Source organism: Pan troglodytes, chromosome 19 (assembly GCF_028858775.2).
Source record: "Pan troglodytes isolate AG18354 chromosome 19, NHGRI_mPanTro3-v2.0_pri, whole genome shotgun sequence".
NCBI classification, from domain to species: domain Eukaryota; kingdom Metazoa; phylum Chordata; class Mammalia; order Primates; family Hominidae; genus Pan; species Pan troglodytes.
Window position 1 is genome coordinate 72,361,228 of NC_072417.2, and position 27,046 is coordinate 72,388,273.

At 41.6% G+C, this 27,046-nt stretch overlaps 1 protein-coding gene across 2 annotated transcripts in view; it reads left to right on the plus strand.

Moving 5' to 3' along the window:
- The window catches only part of GDPD1 (glycerophosphodiester phosphodiesterase domain containing 1), a 55,754-nt gene that overhangs the window by 18,609 nt on the left and 10,099 nt on the right, over nucleotides 1–27,046 (plus strand). For both annotated transcript variants that reach the window (XR_001710598.3, XM_511917.8), the window contains exons 3-6: nucleotides 6,675–6,810; nucleotides 10,005–10,050; nucleotides 18,314–18,432; nucleotides 18,943–19,032. Coding sequence is in view for 1 of the 2 variants with exons in the window: in XM_511917.8 (XP_511917.5) it covers nucleotides 6,675–6,810; nucleotides 10,005–10,050; nucleotides 18,314–18,432; nucleotides 18,943–19,032 (391 nt within the window). In the remaining variant the exon portion in view is untranslated. The remainder of the gene's footprint in view (nucleotides 1–6,674; nucleotides 6,811–10,004; nucleotides 10,051–18,313; nucleotides 18,433–18,942; nucleotides 19,033–27,046) is intronic.

A 27,046-nucleotide genomic window follows, 5' to 3' on the forward strand; every position in this document is an offset into this window, starting at 1 on the left:
CAGGAATCTTTTCTTACTGATTTCAAAATTCTTAATGCCTAACTCAGGCTCTGACATAAATAGACACTCACTAGTTGCTTACTGAATGAAATATGGAATGGGACATTCAGGAATAAAGCAGAACATTAGCAAAAGACTGATGAAGGAGACAGAGCCTCCTTCATAGTAAAGCACAGAAGCAAAAACTAAGGAATTGTACTATACACATACACACAGAGCCACTAAACCCTTGAGTATGTAAGATGTGGTTCTCAAGGGCTAATAAAACTAGGTTATTAAACCAGGCTGCCTTAGGAAATACCCGTAGGACAATGTGATCCCTATAGTATTAGCCGGAATGGTAAGGAGAAAGAAGCAAATTGTATTAGCAATAGCTAGAAGTGTAAGTTGGCAGACAGCCAAAGTAATTAATCAGTGACCTGGTTCTCATGATAAATATTTTAGAATATCTAATTAATATGACTATCTATGAAATGGGAATAGTGATACAACCTCAGTGTTGTGAAGAGTAAATGAGATTCAAATAAATTCTTTAACATGGTGCCTATTTTAAGTTGTTATGCATTGTTTCTGTGGAGTTTCTTTCACATTTTCTTTTAGAGCTAGAGTTTTTATTTCTTTTTCTGAAATGTTGAAACCTTGGCATCTCCAACTTCTTTTTTGTATTTTTTTTTTGTATTTGTCAACAGCTTGTCAGAAATTCAGCTATAAAATATCTGATATTTCAATGGAAGTAGGTGCATGTTGTTATTCATGGAAATTTTTGAAGGCAAAAGTGATAAAAAAAATTTTCTCACTGTGTTCTAGCTATTTACATATCAAATTTGGGATAATTTTACTAGAATAATTTACAAGTTGTCCTAGATACACTTATTATTGTTCTAATTTTTTTATCTATTAGTTTGTCAATAACAATAAACATACATAGAAAATATTTTTCAAATAATTCCTAAACATTTCTAAAAATAGCCAGCATTTCAGCTAGAGACAAACTTCAAACTTAGAAAGATTTCTGAGGTAATATGTATAGTTTTTTTTTTTTTAATTGCCAGCATAGGACACACTGTTTTTTTTTAACCTCCCCCTCTCCAGCTCAAGCGATCCTCACACTTCAGCCTCCCTAGTAGCTGGGACTACAGGGCATGCCTCCATGCCCGGCTAATTTTTCATATTTTTTTAAGAGACGGGGTTTTGTAGAATGATTCACCCACCTCGGCCTCCCAAAATGCTGAGATTATAGGCCGGAGCAACTGCACCTTTAATTTTACACTTTGGCTGGGTGCAGTGCCTCATGCCTGTAATCCCAGCACTTTGGGAGGCCGAGGCGGGCAGATCAGGAGGGCAGGAGTTCAAGACCAGCCTGTCCAATGTGGTGAAACCCTGTCTCTACTAAAAAATACAAAAATTAGTTGGCGTGGTGATGCGCGCTTGTAGTCCCAGCTACTCAGAAGGCTGAGGCAGGAGTATCGTTTGAACCTGGAGAGCGGAAGTTGCAGTGAGCCGAGATCATGCCACTGCACTCCAGCCTGGGTGACAGAGTGAGACTCTGTCTCAAAAAAAAAAATAAAAAGTTTAAAAATGTTAAATAGAAAAAAACTTACATAATAAGGATATAAAGAAAGAAAATATATTTGTACAGCTGTAAAATGTTTGTGTTTTAAGGTGTTATTACGAAAGAGTCAACAAGTTTTTTAAAATTTAAAAGTTTATAAAGAAGTTACAGTAAGCTAAATAGGTATTTTTAAAATTTTATTATATTTTTAAGAGACAGGGTCTCACTTTGTCTCTTAGGCTGGAGTACAGTGGCATGATCATAGATGAACTCCTGGGCTCAAGCGATCCTCCTGCCTCAGCATCCCAAGTCACTAGAACTACAGGGATGTGCCACTATACCTCCCTAATTTTTAAATTTTTTTTGTAAAGATGAGATCTCTCCATGTTGCCCAGGCTTGTCTCCAACTCCTGACCTCAAGCAATCCTCCTGGCTCGGCCTCCCAAAGTGTTGGGATTACAGGCATGAGCCACCGTGCCAGGTCTATTTTTAAAATAAATTTCATGTTGCCTAAGTATACAGTGTTTATAAGGTTTACAGTACTGTATAGTAATGTCCTATGCCTTCCATTCACTCACCACTCACTCAGTGACACCAAAAGCAACTTCCAGTCCTGCAAGCTCCATTCATGATAAATGCCCTAATGCAGGTGTACCATTTTTATCTTTTATATCATATTTTAATTGTACCCTTTCTGTGTTTAGACAGATTCACAAGTACTTAACACTGTGTTACATTTGCCTGTAGTATTCAGTACAGTAATGTGCTGTACTGAACACGGAACAATAGGCTATACTCTATAACATAGATGTTTAAATACCATCTAGATTTGTGTAAGTGCACTCTGTGATGTCCGCACAATGACAAAATTGACCATACATTTCTCAGAACATACGCCCATTGTTAAGTGGTGCATGACTTTATAATATTTTTATATTATGTGTTGTAAGAATAGAGGAGTATACATTTACCCCACATAGGTGATTCACAGATAAAATAAGAATCATGTGAGCTAGTGTATTTATTTATTTATTTATTTTTGAGACGGAGTTTTGCTCTTGTCGCCCAAGCTGGAGTGCAATGGTGCGATCTTGGCTCACTGCAATCTCTGCCTCCCGGGTTCAAGCAATTCTCCTGCCTCAGCCTCCCGAGTAGCTGAGATTACAGGCATGCGACACTATGCCTGGCTAATTATTTGTATTTTTAGTAGAAACGGGGTTTCATCATGTTAGCCAGGGTGGTCTTGAACTCCTGACCTCAGGTGATCTGCCGCCTTGGCCTCCCAAAGTGCTGGGATTACAGGCATGAGCCATCGTGCCCAGTCTCTGAGCATCCTTTTAAATACACTAGCTGAGCTGGGAGCCGTGGCTCATGGCTGTAATCCCAGCACTTTGGGAGGCCGAGGCGGGTGGATCACTTGAGTTCAGGAGTTCGAGACCACTCTGGCCACATGGTGAAACCTCATCTCTACTAAAAATGCAAAAATTAGCTGGGCGTGGTGGCAGGTGCTTGTAATCCCAGCTACGCAGGAGGCTGAGACAGAAGAATCGCTTGAACCTGGGAGGCAGAGGTTGCAGTGAGCCGAGATTGTGCCACTCCTCTTTAGCCTGGGCAACAAGAGCAAAACTCCGTCTGAAAAAATAAAAATAAAAGGATGCTCAGTGTTTATTAGATTAAATTCCTGCTGTAATTTACTATGTTGAGGTTGAATAAATTGATGTCAATAATATTGTCTTGTAGATAAGAGATAATATATTCTGGGTTTTTTTGTTTGTTTGTTTGTTTTTGAGACAGAGTCTTGCTCTGTCACCCAGGCTGGAGTGCAGTGGCATAATCTTGGCTCACTGCAACCTCCACTTCCTGGGTTCACGAGGTTCTTCTGCCTCAGCCTTCCGAGTAGCTGGGATTACAGGCTTGTGCCACCACATTCAGCTAATTTTTGTATTTTTAGTAGAGACAGGGTTTTCCCATGTTGGCCAGGCTGGCCTTGAACTACTGACCTCAGTTGATTCGCCTGCCTTGGCCTCCCAAAGTGCTGGAATTACAGGTGTGAGCCACCATTCCTGGCTAAGAGATATATTCTTAATGGCAGTATATTTGTTTTTCCATTATAAAAGTTTATATTCTAAAAATTCAAACAACTCAAATAATCTATGTGAAGTAAAAAATTGGCCTGCTCACTTTCCTACTCCCATTCCTACTCATCTCACTTATAAGAGGTAACTCCTGTTATGATTTGGCCTTATATCTTTCTATTATTTTAAAAATTTACACACAAACTTTTTTTACATAAACTTTATTTTACATCAATAAAATCATATGATTGATGCAGATAGTTTTTGCTCCTTAGTTCAGCTAAAACCAGGTTCTTGTCACATGACCAGGAAAGATTAGGCACACAGACACATTCAAAGGTGACGAGAGCAGGAATTTATTAAAAGAAAGCTCTCAGCAAAAAAAGAAGTCCTGCTAACAGGCTCCCACCTCATAGACTGATCACCAGGCCACCACACATGAGCTGAAGAGGCCAGGCCCCTCACCCCTGCACAAGGGATGAATTCCCATGGCTCCACCCTCTCCTTGCAGTGCACATGTGGGCATTATTCAGAAAGAATCTGTCCAGAGGCTGGGCATGGTGGTTCACACCTGTGATCCCAGCACTTTGGGAAGCAGATCACCTGAGGTCAGGAGTTTGAGACCAGCTTGGGCAACATGGTGAAACCCCATCTCTACTCAAAATACAAACATTAGCCAGGTGTGGTGGTGGGTACCTGTAATCTCAGCTACTCGGGAAGCTGAGGTGTGGGAATTGCTTGAACCTGGAAGGCAGAGGTTGCATTGACCCACGATCACGCCACTGCACTTCAGCCTGGGTGACAGAGTGAGACTCTGTCTAAAAGAAAAAAAAAATTATTCAGGAAAAGGTGGGCAGGCTGGGTGCAGTGGCTCATGCCTGTAATCCCAGCACTGTGGGAGGCCGAAGAGGGTGGATCACCTGAGGTCAGGAGTTTGAGACCAGCCTGGCCAATATGGTAAAACTCTGTCTTTACCAAAAATACAAAAATTAGGTAGGCATGGTGGGGCGCCTGTAATCCCAGCTACTTGAGAAGTTGAGGCAGGAGAATTGCTTGAACCTGGGAGGTGGAGGTTGCGGTGAGCTGAGACTGTGCCGTTGCATTCCAGCCTGGGCAACAAGAACGAAACTCAGTACCCCCCAACCGAAAAAAAAAAAAAAAAAAGTGAGCGAACAGGGGCAGTTCTCCCTCTGGGTTGCAGTTTTATCCTGGACCAACAGTTCAGTCTTTCAGCCATCAGGCTGTTTTACGCTTGAAGGTGGGGTTCCACCAGGGATCCTTGGCTGTCTCCTATCTCCATCATCGTACTTATTTTAAAATTCAGATATACCCCAACAATGCTATTCCATGTGAATTCTATATTCTTTGAATGACTACACATTACATACTATGGATTTGGATCATGATTGATAAACACTTAGGTGCCAACTGAGTTGGAATTAATTAAAATTTAAAATATTAATAGATGTTGATAATGAAAACATGGCTCCATTCCCCTCATTTAGAAATATATTTAGTACCTACAATGTGCCCAACACCATAAACATTAGAAAATATGGAACAGACATAGGCCCTTCTGTTAGTGGCGGTGAATCCATAGAGGTCTGCAGCAACCTCAATTCTTGCCTCCTCAGAAGAAAAAAATTGACCGAGGGCTTAAGGCAGGAGAGACCAAGGCAAGTTTTACCGCAAGAGTGAAAGGTTATTAAAAAGCTTTAGAGTAGGAATGAAAAGAAGTAAAGTACATTTGGAAGAGGGCCAAGTGGTGACTTGAGAGATCAAGTGCCCAGTTTGACCTTTGACTTAGGGTTTTATATGTTGGGATACTTCCGGGGTCTTGCATCCCTTCTCCCTTGATTCTTCCCTTGGGATGGGCTGTCTGCATGCACAGTAGCCTGCCGCTACTTGGGAGGGGCCACATGTGCAGTGTGTTTACTGGAGTTGTACTCATGCTCTCTTGAGGCATTCTTCCCTTACCAGTCGAATGCTCCTAGAAGAGCATTTTGTATTTTAGTAGAGACAGGGTTTCACCATGTTGGCCAGGATAGTTTCAATCTCCTGACCTTGTGATCTACCCGCCTTGGCCTCCCAAAGTGCTGGGATTAGACGCCTGAGCCACCGCACCTGACCAATTTTTTTGTATTTTTAGTAGAGATGGGGTTTCACCTTGTCGGCCAGGCTAGTCTCAAACTCCTGACCTCAGGTGATCTGCCTGCTTTTGCCTCCCATAGTGCTGGGATTACAGGTGTGAGCTACCGTGCCTGTCTAATTTGGATGCTTTTGTTAATTTTTTCTTGCCTAATTGCTAGAGCTTTCAATACTATGTTAAATCAAAGTAATAAAAGTGGCCAGGTGCAGTGGCTCATGCTTTTAAAACCTTGCACTTTGGGAGGCTGAGGCAGGAGGATCACATGAGCCCAGGAGTTCAAGACCAGCCTGAACAACATAACAAGACCCTATCTCTACTAAAAATAAAAAAATTAGCTGGGCACAGTGGCATCCATCTGTAGTTCCAGCTACTCAGTAGGCTGAGGCAGGAGGATCACTTGAGCCCAGGAGTTTGAGGATGCAATGAGCCATGATCATGCCATTGCACTCCAGCCTGGGCAACAGAGCAAGACTCTGTCTCAAAAAAATAAAATAAATAAAAATAAAAACAAGCATCCTTGTCTTGTTATTTAATCCTTTCATTTTATAGAAGTGAAAATGTAGTCCCTGAGAGAAGAATTTACTTGCCCAAAGTTATGCAAATTCACAGCAAAGCAGGAATTAATATCAAATCTCTTAACTTCAGATTCAGTATTCTGTCTATTATATTCAGTTGAAGAATTAAGGATAACTGGATATGGAAAGGAGGCAACATGATTCTTTTATTCTCAGTTCATTTAGAATATTTTCATATTAATAAGTCATACTAAGTGATGGTATTAAGGAGATATTTTAGTATTATGGGATTTTGGATTTGTAACTCTGAATTGTTAGATCTGATGCATGTAACCCAAATGTATACTTAAGTGTCAGATGTCATTCTTCTTTTATTTCTTCAGTGCGGTTAAAATCGGAACTGATATGCTAGAATTGGACTGCCATATCACAAAAGATGAACAAGTTGTAGTGTCACATGATGAGAATCTAAAGAGAGCAACTGGGGTCAATGTAAACATCTCTGATCTCAAATACTGTGTAAGTAAAAATGCATGATAAACTAATATCTAATAGATGTCGCAGCCTGTAAGATTTTTTTTTTAAATAGCGAATATCAGATATTGCTTCAGTAAAAAATTTCTAATATTATTTAAATACTGATTAAATACTAAACGTCAAAGGAAATTTTAAAAAACTATTTTGAGGCCAACTGTACTGGCTCATGCCTATAACTGCAGCACTTTGGGAGGCTGAGGTGGGAGGATTGTTTGAGGCCAGGAGTTTGAGATCAGGCTAGGCAACATAGCAAGACTCCATCTTCATTAAAATATAGGAAAATTGGCTGGGCACGGTGGCTCACGCCTGTAATCCCAGCACTTTGGGAGGCCGAGGCAGGTGGATCACCTGAGGTCAGGAGTTCAAGACCAGCCTGGCCAACATGGTGAAACCCCATCTCTACTAAAAAATACAAAAATTAGCCAGACATGGTGGTGCCCCTGTAATCCCAGCTACTTGGGAGGCTGAGGCAGGAGAATCACTTGAATCTGGGAGGTGGAGGTTGCAGTGAGCCAAGATTGCGCCACTGCACTGCAGCCTGGGCAAGAGTGAGACTCTGTCTCAAAAAAAAAAAAAAGATTATTATAACGTATATATTCATTATAGTAAATACTCATGAACGGAAGGAAAAATCGTGCATAATGTTACTGCCAAAAAAACACTTATGTTAACAGGATTCTACCTTATGTAGAAGGATTCTACCTTTTATGTTTTTTAGATTTGTATTCTCACTGTGCATCATGTATATTGAATTTTAGACACTTTAAAATTATGATAATGGCCGGCCTCGGTGGCTCACACCTGTAATCTCAGTACTTTGGGAGGCTGAGGCAGGCAGATCACCAGAGGTCAGGAGTTCGAGACTAGCCTGGCCAACATGGCAAAACTCCGTCTCTACTAAAAATACAAAAATTAGCCGGGCAGGCAGATCACCTGAGGTCAGGAGTTCGGGACCGCCCTGGCCAACATGGTGAAACCCCATCTCTACTGAAAATAGAAAAATTAGCCGGGCATGTTGGCGTGCGCCTGTAATCCCAGCTATCCGGGAGGCTGAGGCAGGAGAATCGCTTGAACCCAGGAGGCGTAGGTTGCAGTGACCCGAGATCGTGCCATTGCACTCCAGGCTGGTTGAAAAGAGCGAGACTCCATCTCAAAAAAACAAAACAAAAAAAAAGAAACATTATAAGAAAAAAAGAAAAAAAGAACAAGGAAACATAAATGATAAACATTTTTCTACACTTTCCATCGCCCAGGCTGGAGTGCAGTGGCATGATCTCGGCTCACTGCAACCTCTGCCTCCCAGGTTCAAGCTAGTCTCCTGCTTCAGCCTCCTGAGTAGCTGGGATTACAGACATGCACCACCACGCCTGGCTAATTTTTGTATTTTTAGTAGAGACGGGGTTTCACCATGTTGGCCAGGCTGGTCTTGAACTCCTGACCTCAGGTGATCCTCCTGCCTTGGCCTCCCAAAGTGCTGGGATTACAGGTGTGAGCCACCACGCCCAGCCTTTTCCATGCTTTAAAGAAAATAGACTTTATTTTTTAGAGAAGTCTGGGTTTACAGCAAAATTGAGTGGAAAATACAGAGTTCCCACATACCAGCACAGTTACCGCACAGACACAGAGTCCCCCACTTTTAACATCTGCACCAGATTGGTACATATATTGACACAATATTAATGCTCATAGTCCATAGTTTACATTAGGGTTCACTCTTGTACATTCTGTGGTTTTGGACAAATTTATAATGACATGTATCCACAATTATACTATTACACAAAATGGTTCCACTGCTCTAAAAATTCTGTGTTCTGCCTATTCAGTCCCCCCTTCCCTCATCCCCTGCCAACTGCTGATGTTTTTGCTGTTTCCATAGTTTTGTCTTTTCCAGCATGTCATATAGCTGGAATCATACTGTATTTGGCCTTTCAGATTCCATACTCATCTTTCATAAACATTTCAAATGACTATAGTTATTCTACTGTGTGGATATATAGTTATTTTTAACCATTCTTCGATTGATGGACATTGGATTAGTTCTAAGTTTTCACCATTGTAGATAACACTGCACTGAATTTTTTTTTTTTTTGAGACACAGTTTCACTCTCGTCACCCAGGCTGGAGTGCAATGGCGCAATCTTGGCTCACTGCAACCTCCGCCTCCCGGGTTCAAGAAATTCTCCTGCCTCAGCCCCCGCAAATAGTTGGGATTACAGGCATGCGCCACCACACCTGGCTAATTTTTCGTATTTAGTAGAGACAGGGTTTCACCATGTTGGTCAGGCTGGTCTCGAACTCCTGGCCTCAGGTGATATGCCTGCCTCAGCCTCCCAAAGTGCTGGGATTATAGGGGTGAGCCACTGCACCCGGCCTGCACTGAACAGCTTTGTGCATAAAGATAAAGCTTTCTCTATCTTTAGCTTTTTATATAGTTATTTATAAAGATATATAAATATTTGTATTTATAAAAGTTATTTATATAACGTTTTCTCTATTTTAAGATTATTTCTCTAAATATACTCTCAGAAGGGAAATTATTGGGTAAAAGAACATTTGCCAGCTGGGTGCGGTAGCTCATGCCTATAGTCCCAGTGCTTTTGGAGGCTGAGGCCTGCCAAAAGAAGGCCTCCCAAAAGGATGGATCCTTCTGAGGATCCACTGAGCTCAGACGATCAAGGCTACAGTGAGGTGTAATTGTGCTACTGCACTCTGGCCCAGGCAATAGAGTGATACCCTGTCTCAAAAATAAAATAAAATAAAATAAAATAAAATAAAAATAATATTTACTAGTATTGAGCATTATAATTATACCAAAATTTGCTAATTAAATTTTAATTAACATTTCATTAATTATTAATTAGTTTAAAGATCTATTAATTGTTGGTTATTTTTCTTTGGTTTTCATTGAATTGTGTATTCCTGACATTTTTCTACTGAAATCTTTGTATATTATTGTGAAAAGGTCTATATTAAATAGTACAGATATATTTTTTGTAGATGGCATAAGTAAGTAATATGGTTAATTTGCTGTGGGGGATGTTCTGCTAAGGGCGCCTATGTAAAGTGTTTTAGTCTTCTGTATGTTGAAGAAGCATATCTTTGTGTCTTAATGTAACACATTAAAATCTTATTATTTTTTGAGAGTTAACTTTTTTTTCAATCATATCTTTTTAAAGGAGCTCCCACCTTACCTTGGCAAACTGGATGTCTCATTTCAAAGAGGTAATATTTTTTGTTTGTGGCTTAAACATTTGTGTTGAGAAGCATATGTGTGTTTTCTTGTCATAGTAAGTTCTTACTAAAAGTAACTGACCTCTAAGTTTGTTCCCTCAGGCCTACAAATCTGAAGACTTGAAAATTATCTGACGTGAAATTATCAGGTCCAAAGAGTTAAGTGATTCATTCTGCTTAAATTCACGTACAGTTAACTTAAACCTGAACACTGATTGCAAGAAACATTTCACTTCTAAAGCTTCAAATTCTAGAATATTGCCGCAACTTATATTAGTCATCCATCAAAAAAATAATAAAAAATAAATGAAAAGGGCTGGGCACGGTGGCTCATGACTGTAATCCCAGCACTTTGGGAGGCTGAGGCAGGCAGATCACTTTAGGTCAGGAGTTCGAGACCAGCCTAGCCAACATGGCAAAACCCCGTCTCTACTAAAAATACAAAAAATATTAGCTAGGCATGGTAATGTGCACCTGTAATCCCAGCTCCATGGGAGGCTGAGGCAGGAGAATAGCTTGAACCTGGGAGGCGGAGGTTGCAGTGAGCTGAGATTGCGCCATTGCACTCCAGCCTGGGCAACAAGAGCGAAACTCTGTCTCAAAAAATATATATAATGAAAATAAAGTAAATAAATAAATAAATAAATGAAAAGAAATGGAAAGGACCCCTTTCAAATCCTTTCTGGTTCCATAATATTTAGTTCTGTCTTTTAACTGCTCCATATTTTAAATGATTAAACAGACTTCTGTCATTCAAATAAAACATTTCCTAGTCATCTTCAGTTAGCTGTTTTCTTCTAAGGGAACATTTCTCACAAAGAAACATGTCCCTTGACCCAACTTGTTAGTTACTGCAGATGTTAGAATGGAAAATATACCACCTTAAGGTATGTGCTGAACAGAGATATAGGCTCCCTCATTGTCACAAGTCAGCCTCACATTTTTGAATGATTCAAATGTATAACTCAATAAAACCAAAAGATGTTACATATCATGAATCTTGGTATGATTTGCATATAGTTGAAACCTTGGTTAAATGTCAGCTCCATTTATATTAATTTTTTAAAAGAACTATAACTGCTTCGTGACCTAGATTTTAAATTGGCCAAGCCAGGTGTGGTGACGTACACCTCTAGTCCCAGCTACTTGGGACACTGAGTTGGGAGGTTCATTTGAGCCCAAGAGTTGGAGTCTAGCTTGGGCTACATAGCAAGACCCTGTCTCTTAAAAAAAAAAAAAATTGACCACTGATAGGGGAATTTTTGAAAATGAAATAAAAATCAGAAAAAATTTAACATTAGCTATTTCTAAGGGATATTTAAACCTCAGATGTGTTTGATTTCAATTTCCAGGTAAGTTGAAGTTGTTGGTTTGAGGAAACTTTTCTTCATTCTTGTAACTTATAGGATTATACTTGCCAAACTATTGTAATATTTGTGTCAATTTTGGACTTGTGAAAGTTAAGAAAATTTCAGAAATGAAGTTTTTCCTATTTTTCACTTTGTAGAGCAAAGCCAAAGAAAGCCCCATAAAAATTTAAAAATCCAGCAGATGTGGTGGCTCACACCTATAATCTCAGCACTTGGAGAGGCCAAGGCGGGAGGGTTGCTTGAGACCAACAGGTTGAAACCAGCCTGGGCAACATAGCAAGACCCCGTCTCTAAAAAAAATATTAGCCAGTCATGGTGGAATATGCCTATAGTCTCAGCTATTTAAGAGACTTGAGGTGGGAGGATCCCTTGAGCCCAGGAGTTCAAGGCTACAGTGAGCTATGCTCACACCACTATGCTCCAGCCTGGGTGACAGTGAGACCTTGTCTCAAAAAAAAAAAAAAAAATCCTTTGAGGAAAAAAAAAGTTTTATTTGTTTTCCTGGGTTTGTATGTCCCTCAGAAAGTCATGAAACTGTTTTTTCTTTCTTTTGAGGCAGAATCTTGCTCTGTTGCCCAGGCTGGAGTGAAGTAGCTCAATCTCAGCTCACTGCAACCTCCACCTCCTGGGTTCAAGGGATTCTCATGCCTCAGCCACCTGAATAGCTGGGATTACAGGTACCCGCCACCATACCCGACTAATTTTTGTATTTTTAGTAGAGACGAGGTTTCACCACATTGGCCAGGCTGGTCTTGAATTCCTGGCCTCAACTGATTTACCTGACCCCCCTTGCCCTCCCAAAATGCTAGGATTATAAGCATGAGCCACCACACCCAGCCAATTTTTGAATGTGAAGAGACCTTTGAGACTGTCTAATCTTGTCTTCTGTTATAGACAAGGAAATTGAAGTCTAAAGATGCAAATTAACTTAATCAATTTCATATAACAAGGAAATAACAATGCTAGAACTTGAACTAGGTCTCTATCTTAGCAGACCAGTGTTCAGCTGTACCATACTCCCTCTCCATTGGAACACTATTCCCAAATGTTGTATTAAGAACAATGCTGTGGGTCCGGTGCAGTGGCTCACGCCTGTAATCCCAACACTTTGGGAGGCCGAGGCAGGTGGATCACCTGAGGTTAGGAGTTCGAGACCAGCCTGGCCAACATGGTGAAACCCTGTTTCTACTAAAAATACAAAAATTAGCCGGGCATGGTGACATGCACCTATAATCCCAGCTACTTGGGAGGCTGAGGCAGGAGAATCACTTCAACTTGGGAGGCAGAGGTTACAGTGAGCTGAGATCACGCCATTGTACTCCAGCGTGGACAACAAGAGCAAGACTGTGTCTCAAAAAAAAGAACAATGCTGTGGGGAAAAAAAAGAACAACACTGTGTACTGTCAAGTTTCAGACATCTGAAAGAAATAATAATAAGCTTTCATTTTATATTGCATTCATCTCATATCATAATTGACTTTAGGACTGATCCTCAAATGTGAAGTTGACTGCATTTGGAACAGACTAATAAACCGTGTGTAAAAACTTGACTCAGAACAATGGCAGTGGCTCACATCTGTAATCCCAGCACTTTGGGAGGCTAAGGCAGGAGGATCACTTGATCCCAGGGGTTCGAGACCAGCCTGGGCCACATACAGAGACTCCATCTTTACAAAAATAATAAAAATAATATTAGCCAGGCATGGTGGTATGCACCTGTGGGCCTAGCTAGGGAGGCTGAGGTGGGGGGATTGCTGAGCCCAGGAGGTTGAGGCTGCAGTGAGCCATGATTGTGTCACTGCACAAAGTGAGACTCAGTCTCAAAAAAAAAAAAAAAAAAAAAAGAGAAAAGAAAAGAAAACAAGAAACTTGACTCAGATTAGTCAAAAAGTGGTTCCGTTTTTTCTATCCTATTCCCTTGCATAGAATTCTTGCTTACCAGGCTGGGCACGGTGGCTCACACCTGTAATCCCAGCACTTTGGGAGGCCGAGGCAGGTGGATCACTTGAGGTTAGGAGTTTGAGACCAGCTTGGCCAACATGGCAAAACCCTGTCTGTACTAAAAATACAAACATTTTTAAATTTTTATTATTGTTTTTTGAGATGAGCTTTTGCTTCTGTTGTCCAGTGGCACAATCTCAGCTCACTGCAACCTCTGCCTCCCAGGTTCAAGCAATCCTCCTGCCTCGGCCTCCTGTGTAGCTGGGATTACAGGTGCCCGCCACCACTCCCAGCTAATTTTTGTATTTTTAGTAGAGACGAGGTTTCACCTTGTTGGCCAGGCTAGTCTTGAATTCCTGACCTCAGGTGATCCACCCACATCAGCATCCCAAAGGGCTGGGATTAGTCCTGAGCCACCATGCCTGGCCAAAATACAAAAATTAGCCAATTGTGGTGGTGCACACCTGTAGCCCCAGCTACTCGGGAGGCTGAGGCTGGAGAATCACTTGAACCCGGGAGGCAGATGTTGCAGTGAGCAGAGATCGTGCCACTGCACTCCAGCCTGGGCAACAGAGCGAGACTGTCTCAAAAAAAAAAAATACGCTGAATTGGCCTGGTGCGGTGGCTCACGCCTGTAATCCTTACACTTTGGGAGGTTGAGGCAGGAAGATCACCTGAGGTCAGGAGCTCGAGACCAGCCTGGCCAACATGGTGAAACCCCGTCTCTACTAAAAAGACAAGAACTAGCTGGACATGGTGGCGTGCGCCTGTTATCCCAGCTACTTCTGAGGCAGGAGAATCGCTTAAACCCAGGAGGTGGAGATTGCAGTGAGCCGAGATCATGGCACTGCACTTCAGCCTGGGCAACAGATCGAGACTTTGTCTCAACAACAAAAAAAAGTGTTAACCAAATGGTTTGTTATTATCTATCCTGATTATTTGAAGGTAACCTTTTTTTTTTCATGGAAAACACAAAATTTGGATAATCTACAGTTGACTATAATTATTGTTTTAAAGTTCCCCAAATAGTGAAAACTATTTAAATAGTGGCCCCTAACTTGCATAGGGGCCACTATTCCATCAACCAACACATCCTATGGCATACTCCTTGTCTATCTTTCCTATTTCCTGTTATTTTCCTCTTTTCTTTTTGTAGTCCACCACTTCCTAGCTGGTTATCTTCTGCCTAGAAAAATACTAGGGCAAACTTCTCTTTTTCCAAATGTTTTTCTACATTCTAAGCTGGCTGAGGCATCTAATTTATGTATTATTATTTTTAAGTAGAGATCAGGTCTCGCTACGTTGGTCAGATTGGTCTTGAATTCCTGGCCTCAAGCAATCTTCCCACCTCAGCCTTCCAAAGTGCTGAGATTACAGGAGTGAGCCACTGCACCTGGCCTAATATTTGTATCTTTACATCACTATAGCACTTTTTTTCCTCAGCACACATTTTAGTTTTCTTATTCTCTCGCTGTTAGATAGAATATTCTTATGTGTTTTTTTGCTGTTCCAAAGTTAGTTTCATCTGTTTGACCTTTTTGTAAACTGATTCTTACATGCATCTTACTTGACTGCTAAATTAATTTTTTAATTTGCCCACACCGTGACAAAAAGGCAGTCTTCCTTATGAGCTTCAAGCGTGAAGTCCCAGAGAAAGACACTGATTGGCCCAGCTTGGGTCATGTAGCCATCCTGAAGAAAAGAAATGGGCTATTATGATCATATGCCCATTCCCGAGGGTGAATGGACAGTGGGTACTGTGATGACAGCTCTATCAGAACAATGTGAGATGTGAAATACAGGTTTCCAAAGGAAGGAAGAATGTTGGGTAGGTAAAAAACATGGTGGATAATGCCTATAATCCCAGCATTCAAGGAGGCCAAGGTGAGAGGATCCCTTGAGGCCAGGAATTCAAGGCCAACCTGGCCAACAAAGCAAGACTTCATCTCTACTTAAAAAAAAAAAAAAAAAAGGGCCGGGTGCGGTGGCTCATGCCTGTAATCCCAGCACTTTGGGAGGCTGAGGCAGGCGGATCACCTGAGATTGGGAGTTCAAGACCAGCCTGACCAACATGGAGAAACCCCGTCTCTACTAAAAATACAAAATTAGCCAGGCGTGGTGGCAGATGCCTGTAATCCCAGCTACTCTGGAGACTGAGGCAGGAAAATCACTTGAACCCGGGAGGCAGAGGTTGCGATGAGCCGAGATGGCACTGCTGCACTGCAGCCTGGGTGACAGAGTGAGACTCCATCTCAAAAAAAAAAAAAAAAGAAAAGAAAAGCCAAGCGTGGTGGCACATGCCTCTAATCTCAGCTATTTGGAGGCTGAGGCAGGAGGATCACTGGAGCTGAGGAGTTCAAGGCTGCTGTGAGCTGTGGTCATGCTACTGCACTCCAGCCTGGGTGACAGATTGAGACCCTGTCTCAAAATATATATACATATATATATAAGCTATCTACTATAAACATAATTTTTAGAGTTTAATTATGTAGCCTATGATAAGTTTAAACTCTTTCAGTTATAAGTGTTAGATGCACATCTCAAGATAGCTTAAGAAAAAAATTAAAAATGAATATATTGTTTTTCATAATTAGAAAGTCCAGGGGTTATATGCCCTCAGACATGACTGATTCCAGTTGCTCAAGCAGTAATTGGTCTCTCTCTATCTCCGTTTCTTGTTTTTGCTTTCATTTGTGTTAGCTTTGCTTTTAGGGACACCCTTTCCACAGAGATGAACTCTTGGCAGCTTGTACATGATCCGTTCAGCAAAGGATTTCAAGAGGCTTCTCTCCCAGTGTCCATATTGTTATGCTTAACAGGTTAGACTGGTCATATATTTAGTCTGTGGTCAGAGAGGCAGAGCCAATGATTGACAGTCCCATCAGAGTAACCCAGAGCCCCATCAGAATTACAAGAAGTATAGTAACAGACTTTTCCTTTTTTTCCCCTTTAATGTACATGCTGCTTTTCACACAGGGTGTAATTATAAATAATTTAATTTTCTGACATGGATTTCATTTACTTTATGATAATGCATCTTTATTTTGATTTGCCATATAATAAGACGGAATAAAGGATTTTCATCATTTTGTTATTTGCAGATTAGTGGAATTGAAGGTTCAGACGGAAGCAGAACAATTTTTACAATAGTTATATAGTATGTATAGTAAATTATATAAATGATTAGAGTAATTAGAGTCAAAAGGGACTAGAGAGCCAGGTGTGGTGGCTCACACCTGTAATCCCAGCACTTAGGGAGGCTGAGGCAGGAGGTTTGCTTGAGATCAGAACTTCAAGACCAGCCTGGGCAAAATACAGTGAGACCCTGTCTCTACAAAAAAATAAAATAAACAATAGGCCGGGCACAGTGGCTCATGCTTGTAATCCCAGCACTTTGGGAGGCCGAGGCTGGTGGATCACCAAACGCCAGGAGTTTGAGACCATCCTGGCCAACATGGTGAAACCCTGCCTCTACTAAAAATACAAAAAATTAGCCAGGTGTGGTGCCGGGCGCCTATAATCCCAGCTACTCAGGAGGCTGAGGCAGGAGAATCACTTGAACCTGGGAGGCGGAGGTTGCTGTGAGCCGAGATTGCACCATCGCACTCTAGCCTGGGCAACAAGAACGAAACTCCGTTTCAAAAAATATATATATATATATATGTATATATACGTGTATATATACACACACACACACACACACACACACACATATATATATATGGGCGTGGTGGTGCATGCCTGTAGTGCCAGAGGATTGCTGGAGTGTGGGAGGCCGCAGTGAGCCATCATCATGCTACTGCACTCCAGCCTTGGCTATGAGCAAGATCCTGTCTCAAAAAAACAACAAAAAAGGGACCGGGTACATGGTTCATGCCTGTAATGCCAGCACTTCGGGAGGCCGAGGCGGGCAGATCACTTGAGCTCAGGATTTTGAGACCAGCCTGGCCAAATGCAAAACCCCATCTCTACAAAAACTACAAAAAAATTAGCCGAGCGTGATGGTGCTCCTGTAGTTCCAGCTACTCAGGAGGTCAAGGTGGGAGGATCACTTGGGCCCAGGAGGCAGAGGTTGCAGTGAGCTGAGATCGTGTCACTGCACTCCAGTCTGGGCGACAGAGTGAGACCCTGTCTCAAACAAACAAACAAACAAAAAAGAGACTAGAGAAAGACTAAAGAAAATAAACCTCAGGAAATATAAAGAACAATTAAAGTCCCCTTCTAATTTTTTCATTACTTGAATTTTCTTTGAATAACTGCATTCATATAATTCTTCAACACATTACTGATTTAGTGTATACTTCCCTTGCCTGAATGTTATTTTTAATCTCTGAAAAAGTCAATGATGATATAGCAAAACTTTAGAAACAATCTCAGTATCTACTAGTAGGGAAATGGTTAAATTAAAATAAATTATTGTATAGCTACTCAATGGAGTATTTTGACATCTTTTAAAAAATTATGATAGAATCAGATCGGTGGACTGTATCAATGTCAGTATCATGGTTGTGATATTGTACTATAGATTTGCAAGAAGGTTACCACTGGGAAATCTGGGTAAAGGGTACATGGACCCTATTATTTCTTACAATTGATTGTGAATCTGTAGTTATCTCAAAATAAAAAATTAATAAAAAATCATAATCATAAGCACAGTAAATCAACAGGAAAATATTTATTTTTATGTGAAAATATCAAGTTAAAATCTGTAGCACATCATATTATTAGTATATTAAATCATGCATAGGAAAAAAGAGTAGAGAAAGTACACCAAATGGTCATAGCATTTATATCTAAGTTGTTGGATTTACATGATTTTTTTCTTCTCTATACTTTTCCTTATTTTATAAATGTCCTTTAATGAATATATACAATACCTTCTCTAGTCATCAAAAAGTAAAACTTATATTTAAAAAATACATTTAAAAATCTTGCTTTCTCAGCATGCCAGTGTGAAGGAAAAGATAACCGAATTCCATTACTGAAGGAAGTTTTTGAGGCCTTTCCTAACACTCCCATTAACATCGATATCAAAGTCAACAACAATGTGCTGATTAAGAAGGTACTCAAGGCATTGCCTCCTCTGGGTGTGTTGCATCCTATTTCACAAACTAAATAAGGTTAGAGTCAGTGACTGCATAGATTGATAATGCTCAAGGAAATGTGATACCCTAGGGATCAGCATTGTTTTAAATAATGCCTTAGTAGAAGAGATCATTTTACTGTAGGAGAGAGCCTATTTTCAGAGAGAGTTGGCATGTCATGGATAAAATAAGGTTGTATGAACCAGTCATTCTGGCATTTATGTAATTATCTTCTAGTTTAACTTGTTTCATTCATGGTTAGTTTATGTCAAATTACTAAATAACTCTATTCTGTTAAATAAATTATATAATGATATAATGTGAATAAATTTTGCATTTTATAAAATATTCTAAATTTACATATTGATTCTTCCAAAAGTTATGCTATTCATTCACAGATAGTCAATTCTAATTCATTTTTTAAGTGAAATGTTGTTAGTGGATTTGCAAATAGGCACATGCATAAAATTTTGAATTTTCACACGTAGGTTTCAGAGTTGGTGAAGCGGTATAATCGAGAACACTTAACAGTGTGGGGTAATGCCAATTATGAAATTGTAGAAAAGTGCTACAAAGAGGTAAGCTTCAAAAATGATACAGAGTTATCTATCTTTGTTGTTGTTTTGTATCTAAAAATGATAAGTTATTATAGTAATAATTTTTTTTCTTTTTCTTATTTTTAGAGATAGGGTCTCACCCTGTCACCCAGGCTGGAGTGCAGTGGTGCAATCATAGCTCACTGCAGCCTCAAACTCCTGGACTCAAGTGATCCTCCTGCCTCAGCCTCTCAAGTAGCTGGGACTACAGGCACACACCACTGCACCCAGCTAATTTTTAAATCTTTAGTAAAGATGAGGTCTCACTATGTTGCCCACTCTGGTATCAAACTCTTGGACTCAAGCAATCCTCCTGCCTTGGCCTCCCAAAGTGGTGGGATTACAGGTGTGAGCCATTGTGCCCGGCCCTTATTACAGTAATAATTTTTAAAACATCTTATTTCAGGCCGGGCGCAGTGGCTCACGCCTGTAATCCCAGCACTTTGGGAGGCCAAGGCAGGTGGATCATAAGGTCAGGAGTTCGAGACCAACCTGGCCAATATGGTGAAACCCTGTCTCTATGAAAATATAAAAATTAGTTGGGCATGGTGGCACGTGCCTGTAGTCCCAGCTACTCAGGAGGCTGAGGCAGAAGAATCGCTAGAACCCAGGAAGCAGAGGTTGCAGTGAGCCGAGATCATGCCACTGCACTCCAGTCTGGGCAACAGAGCGAGACTCTGTCTCAAAAAAAACAAACAAACACTTATCTTATTTCATAGCCTTCATACACAGGTAGATGGTACTGGGTGGAAGCAACTAGCCAGAAGTTTAATATAGTAGAGATAATGGATTTGAATGCAGTTGAACTGGTTCAAGGAATTATTATTTTCACATGCTAATGTTAGTTGCTTACCAATATTTCATTATGTGTATTAAAGGAAAAAATACAGTTTCTATCTTTTAATCACTGTCTTGTGTTAGGTAATTAAATTTTTTATGTGTAATTTTGAGTTAAATTATTTAGCTGGGCATGATGACTCATGCCTGTAATCCTAGCACTTTGGGAGGCCAAAGTGGGAGGATTGCTTGAGCCCAGGTGTTTGAGACCAGCCTGGACAACATAGTGAGACCCCCTTTCTATTATTATTATTATTAATTATTTTTAATTTTATTTTGCCTGTAACACAGCCCTCAGGAGATCCTGAGAACATGTGCCCTTTTTTTTTTTTTTAAAGAAAGAAATTATTTAAGGGGTGAAGATTGCTTGAGGCCAGGAATTTGAGACCAGCCTGGGCAACATAGTAAGACTTCCAACTCTATTTAAAAAAAAAAAAAAAATCCTGGGCACAGTGGCTCGCCCCTGTAATCCCAGCACTTTGGGAGGCCGAGGCAGGTGGATCACCTGAGGTCAGGAGTTCAAGACCAGCCTGGCGAACATGGCAAAACCCCATCTCTATTAAAAATACAAAAAATAGAGGCCGGGCGTGGTGGCTCATGCCTGTAATCCCAGCACTTTGGGAGGCCGAGGAGGGCGGATCACGAGGTCAGGAGATTGAGACCATCCTGGCTAACGCGGTGAAACCCCGTCTGTACTAAAAATACAAAAAATTAGCCAGGCGTAGTGGTGGGCGCCTGTAGTCCCAGCTACTCGGGAGGCTGAGGCAGGAGAATGGCGTGAACCCGGGAGGCAGAGCTTGCAGTGAGCCGAGATCGCACCACTGCACTCCAGCCTGGGTGACAGAGCAAGACTCTGTCTCAAAAAAACAAAAACAAAAACAAAAAATAGCCAGGCGTGGTGGCGTGCTCCTGTAATTCCAACTTCTAGGGAGGCTGAGGCAGGAGAATTGCTTGAACCTGGGAAGCAGAGGTTGCAGTGAGCCGAGATGGCGCCACTGCACTCCAGCCTGGGTGACAGAACAAGACTCCATCTCAAAAAAAAAAAAAAAAAAAAAAAAAAGAAAGGAAAAGAAATTATTTAGGGTCAGGCTGAGTGGCTCACACCCCTGTAATCCCAGCACTTTGGGAGGCCAAGGCGGACAGATCACTTTGAGCCCAGGAGTTTGAGACCAGCCTAGGGAACATGAGGAAACCCCATCTCTACTAAAAATACAAAAACTGGCTAGGCATGGTGGCACATGCCTGTAGTCTCAGCTACTTGGGAAGCTGAGGTGGAAGGATGGCTTGAGCCTAGTAGACAGAGGTTGCAGTGAGCCAAGATCCTGCCACTGTACTCCAGCCTGGGTGACGGAGCCAGACCCTGTCTCAAAACTTCCAAATGGATTTAAGCAAGTTAAGCCAAGATCATGCAAGATCATGATTATTAAGCAAGATATAAAAGCAGGACCATCTATCTACCCACTGAAAATTTTCTGGTTAAAGAAAATATGTCGGCCAGGCACAGTGGCTCACGCTTGTAATCCCAGCACTTTGGGAGGCTGAGGCGGGTGGATCACCTGAGGTCAGGAGTCCGAAGCCAGTCTGGCCAACATGATGAAACCCCATCTCTACTAAAAATACAAAAATTAGCCGGGCATGGTGGTGCGCACCTGTAATCCCAGCAACTCAGGAGGCTGAGGCAGGAGAATGGCTTGAACCCAGGAGGCAGAGGTTGCAATGAGCTGGGATCGCACCACTGCACTCCAGCCTGGGCAACAGACCGAGACTCTTCTCAAAAAAAAAAGTGTATAAAAATTAATTTTATATGCTTTAAAATGATAGTTAAACCTTCATAATCAAGTTTACATACATCATCAGGTAAGAGAATTTGAAATTTAAGATGTTAAAAAATCTTGAGCATTGAAGATGCTGAAATAATCTGTAATATAGAAGAAATATCATGATGTAAGTAGCAATTTTCAAATACAAAGAACTCTTTGGTGGCTGATCTGAGTGTAATGGTGTTTACAATTAATTGATTACAACCAGTTACAGATTTCTTTATTTCTCCACTCCCACTGCTTCATTTGACTAGTCTTAAAAAACAAAGAAACAAAACAAACAACCTCTTTGGGCAAGCCTTCCTTCCTAACAGAGAAGGCAAAAACATGCACAGTCAGCATCATTACAATTCAGAGTATAATTGAGATTCCCACTAAAGCAAGTAAGTTTGTTGTGGTTGTTGTTTTGGAGACTTCAACTCAGGCTGGAGTGCAGTTGCATGATTTAGGCTCACTGCAACCTCCGTCTCCTGGGTTCAAGAGGTTCTCCTGCCTCAGACTCCCGACTAGCTGGGATTGCAGGCGCGTGCTGCCATGCCCAGCTAATTTTTGTATCTTTAGTAGAGATGGGGTTTCGCCATGTTGGCCAGGCTGGTCTCGAACTCCTGACCTCAAGTGATCTGCCTGCCTCGGCCTCCCAAAGTGCTGGTATTACAAGTGTGAGCCACCACACCTGGCCTAAAGCAAGTATGTTTTATGTGCAGCAGGGGCTGAGAGATCCCAAGGTAGCTGTGTACAAAAGGGAAGAACAGAGCAATCACTGGGCTGAGTGGCTTTAGATTCCTAAGAACTTAGAACTTAGACTCTTCCATAACTCCCAGCAATCTTAGGCATTTATCCCAGAAAAATGAAATACATGCTTACAAAAACCCATAAATGATTTTTTAAAAAAATTTAATGATTTATTTTATTATTATTATTATTATTTAAAACAAGGTCTTGCTCTGTCACTGAGGCTGGAGTGCAGTGGTGTGATCTTGGTTCACTGCAGCCTTGACTTCCTGGGTTCAGATGGTCTCCTGCCTCAGCCTCCTGTGTAGCTTGGACTACAGGCGCATGCCATCATGCCTGGCAAATTTTTTGATTTTTTTTTGCAGAGACAGGGTCTCACTTTGTTGCCCAGGCTGATCCTGAATTCCTGGCCTCAAGTGATCCTCCCACCTCAGCCTTTTGAGTAGCTGGGACTACAGGTATGTACCACCATGCCTGGCTAATTTTTAAATTTTTTGTAGAGATGAAGTCTCACTGTATTGGCCAAGCTGGTCTCAAACTCCTAGGCTCAAGCAATCCTCTTGTCTCGTTTTCCCAAAGTGCTGAGATTACAGGCATTTTTTTAAAAATAAAAATATGTTACCAGGGAGATGCAGCCTTCCATATAAAATGAAGGCACGTTCCCTAAAACCTATACATGAATGTTTATAGCAACTTTATTCATCAAAGCAAAATCCTGAAAATAACCTAAATGTCCTTCAGTGGGTAAATGACTGAATAAACTCTGACATTTCCATACAATGGAATACTATTCAGCACTAAAAGGGAATGAACTATTGATACATGCAACGAACTGGATGGTCCTCAAAGACATTATGCTTAGTGAAAAAAATCAACCTCAAACTGTATTGTAGATTCCATTAACTGTAGCCTGGAAGAGCAGATTAGGGGACAGGGACTTAGGGTAGGGTAGAGAGTGGGTACCACTACAAGAGATTTCTTGTGTAGTGATGAAACGGCTTTGTATCTTGGTTTTGTTTTGTTTTTTTTTTTTTTTTTTTTTGAGACTCACTCTGTCACCCAGGCTGGAGTGCAATGGTGCGATCTTGGCTCACTGCAACCTCCGCCTTCCAGGTTCAAGCGATTTTCCCGCTTCAGCCTCCCGAGTAGCTGGGATTACAGGCGCCCGCCACTAAGCCTGGCTAATTTTTGTATTTTTAGTAGAGATAGGGTTTCACCATGTTGGTCAGGCTGGTCACAAACTCCCGACCTCAGGTGATCCGCCCACCTCGGCCTCCCACAGTGCTGGGATTACAGGCATGAGCCACCGCGCCCGGCCACAGCTTTGTATCTTGATTGTGGTAGTGGTTACATGAATCTATACATGGGTTAAAACTGCATAGAACTACACACACACAAATGAGTGCAGTGTTTAAAAAATGATGAAAATTGAATAAATTATGTAGTCTAATGAACAGTAAGGTACCAGTGTCAATTCCAGGTCTTGATACTATAGTATAGTTACATCAAGTGTCACCTTTTGAGGAAGCTGGGTGAAGGTTGCATGGGACTATACTATACTACAGGTATGTACCACCATGCCTGGCTAATTTTGAAATTTTTTGTAGAGATGAAGTCTCTCTGTATTGCCCAGGCTGGTCTCAAACTCCTAGGCTCAAGCAATCCTCTTGTCTCATTCTCCCAAAGTGCTGAGATTAAGTCTATAATTCTTTCAAAATAAAAGGCTCACTTTTGGCCTGTAATCATAGAACTTTTCCCTTGATTTCCATACTTTTCCAAACATCACAGTAAAAATGTCTCAATAAAATTTGTCTTTCATATTACCAACATACTATATAATTGATACAACTTTTGCAATTCTTTTTTTCCTTTCCTTTTTTTTTTTTTTTTTTTGAGACGGAGTTTCGCTCTGGTTGCCCAGGCTGGAGTGCAATGGCGCAATCTCGGCTCACCACAACCTCCGCCTCCCGGGTTCAAGCGATTCTCCTCCCTCAGCCTCCCGAGTAGCTGGGATTACAGGCATGCACCACCACGCCCAGCTAATTTTTTGTATTTTTAGTAGAGACGGAGTTTCTCTATGTTGGTCAGGCCGGTCTTGAACTCCCAACCTCAGGTGATCCACCTGCCTCGGCCTCCCAAAGTGCTGGGATTACAGGTGTGAGCCACCACGCCCAGCCTACTTTTGCAATTCTTACAGTATGATTTATAAGAATTTTACATTAGCCTTTTAATTTCCAGATGTAAACCCAAAATATAAACATTAAAGGAATTGGGGCACACAGTGGTAGTGGGAAAATGTGGCGCTTAATGACTTTTCATTCATTCACACTTAACGCAGTGGTTCTTTCTTTTAGTGCTCTGGTTCCAAAGTTGCGTAAGTATTTTTAATTTAATTTTATTTTATTTTATGTTTTGAGACAGAATGTCACTCTGTCACCCAGGCTGGAGTGCAGTGGTGCAATCTTGGCTCACCGCAACCTCCGCCTGCTGGGTTCAAGCAATTCTCCTGTCTCAGCCTCCTGAGTAGCTGGGATTACAGGCACACGTCACCATGCCTGGCTAATTTTTGTATTTTTTAGTAGAGACGGGGTTTCTCCATGTTGGTCAGGCTGGTCTTGAATTCCTGACCTCAGATGATCCACCCGCCTCAGCCTCCCAAAGTGTCGGGATTACAGGCATGAGCCACTGTGCCCAGCCAAGTTTTTTTTTTTTGAGACAGAGTCTCACTCTTGCCCACACTGGGGTGCAGTGGCACGATCTCAGCTCACTGCAACCTCCACCTCCCAGGTTCAAGCAATTCTCCTGCCTCAGCCTCCAGACTAGCTGGGATTACAGGTGCCTTCCATCACGCCTGGCTAATTTTTGTATTCTTAGTAGAGAGAGTTTCATCATGTTGGCCAGACTGGTCTCGAACTCCTGACCTCAAGTGATCCACCTGTCTTGGCCTCCCAAAGTGCTGGGATTACAAGTGTGAGTCACCGCACCTGGCTGTAAGTTTTGAGGGTCAGCCCCTAACCCTGTTTTCCCATAAGCTCTGTTATCCTTAGTGTATGATTTTGCAGAACTCAAGATTTTGCAGTGACTTGTATATTTTGTTACAGCTGAAACACCTGTATGTAAGTAAGCCAAGAACATTACAAAGCACCATGTAAACAAAGGGGCAAAATAAATTCTCAAACTTATTTACTCTATTTTTAAAAAAAATAAAAAAGTAGATAATTTAGAACTATTTATTTATTTATATAATTTTTTAATTTGAGACAGAGTCTCACTCTGTCACCTAGGCTGTAGTGCAGTGGCTCAATCTCGGCTCACTGCAAGCTCCACCTCCCGGGTTCAAGAGATTCTCCTGCCTCAGCCTCCCGAGTAACTGGGGTTACAGTTGTACGCCACCACGCCCGGCTAATTTTTGTATTTTTAGTAGAGGCAGGGTTTCACCATGTTGGCCAGGCTGGTCTCGAAGTCATGACTTCAAGTGATCCACCCGCCTTGGCCTCCCAAAGTGCTGGGATTACAGGCGTGAGCAACCACGCCCAGCCTAGAACTATTTAAAATAAATTATTTTTATGTGATTTTTAAAAAAATATATTATGTTTTTATTAAAAGTTCACTGTAAGCCGGGCGTGGTGGCTCATGCCTGTAATCCCAGCACTTTGGGAGGCTGAGGCGGGTGGATCACGAGGTCAGGAGTTCAAGACCAGCCTGGTCAAGATGGTGAAACCCCATCTCTACTAAAAATACAAAAAGTAGCCGGGCGTGGTAGGCGCCTGTAATCCCAGCTACTCGGGAGGCTGAGGCAGAGAATTGCTTGAACCTGGGAAGCGGAGGTTACAGTGAGCCGAGATCGCGCCATTGCACTCCAGCCTAGGCAATAGAGCGAGACTCCATCTCAAAAAAAAAAAAAAAAAAAAGCAAAAGTTCACTGTAAGCATAATTTTTTTTTTCCAGTAAATATAGCAGGGCCTGGCATGGTAGCTCACGCTTGTCATTCCAGCACTTTGGGAGGCTGAGGTAGGAGAAATGCTTGTGCCCAGGAGTTCAAGACCAGCCTAGGCAATATAATGAGATTCTGTCTCTACAAAAAATTTTTAAAAAATTAGCTCGGCATGGTGGTGCATGTCTGTAGTCTCAGCTGTGTGGGAGGCTGAGGTGTGGGATCACTTGAGCCTGGGAGATCTAGGCTTCAATGAGCCATGATCCAGCCACTGTACTCTAGCCTGGGTGACAACGAGACCCTGTCTAATATATATATATCTATATATAGTACACATAGGAGGGCAAGGAGAGAGGGAATGGAGATTTGTTATTTAATGGTATAAAGTTGGCCAGGCAAGGTGGCTCACACCTGTATTCCCAGCACTTTGAGAGGCTGAGGCAGGTGGATTGCTTGAGCCCAGGAGTTCGAGACCAGCCTGGGTGACATGGTGAAACCTCATATCTACAAAAAATACCAAAAAAAGTAGCTGGGCATGGTGGCACACACCTGTAGTCCCATCTATTATAACTCAGGAGGCTGAGGTGGGAGTATTGCCTGAGCCAGGGTCGAGGATGCAGTGAGCTTTGGTTGTGCCACTGCACTCCAGCCTGGGTGACAGTGAGACCTTATC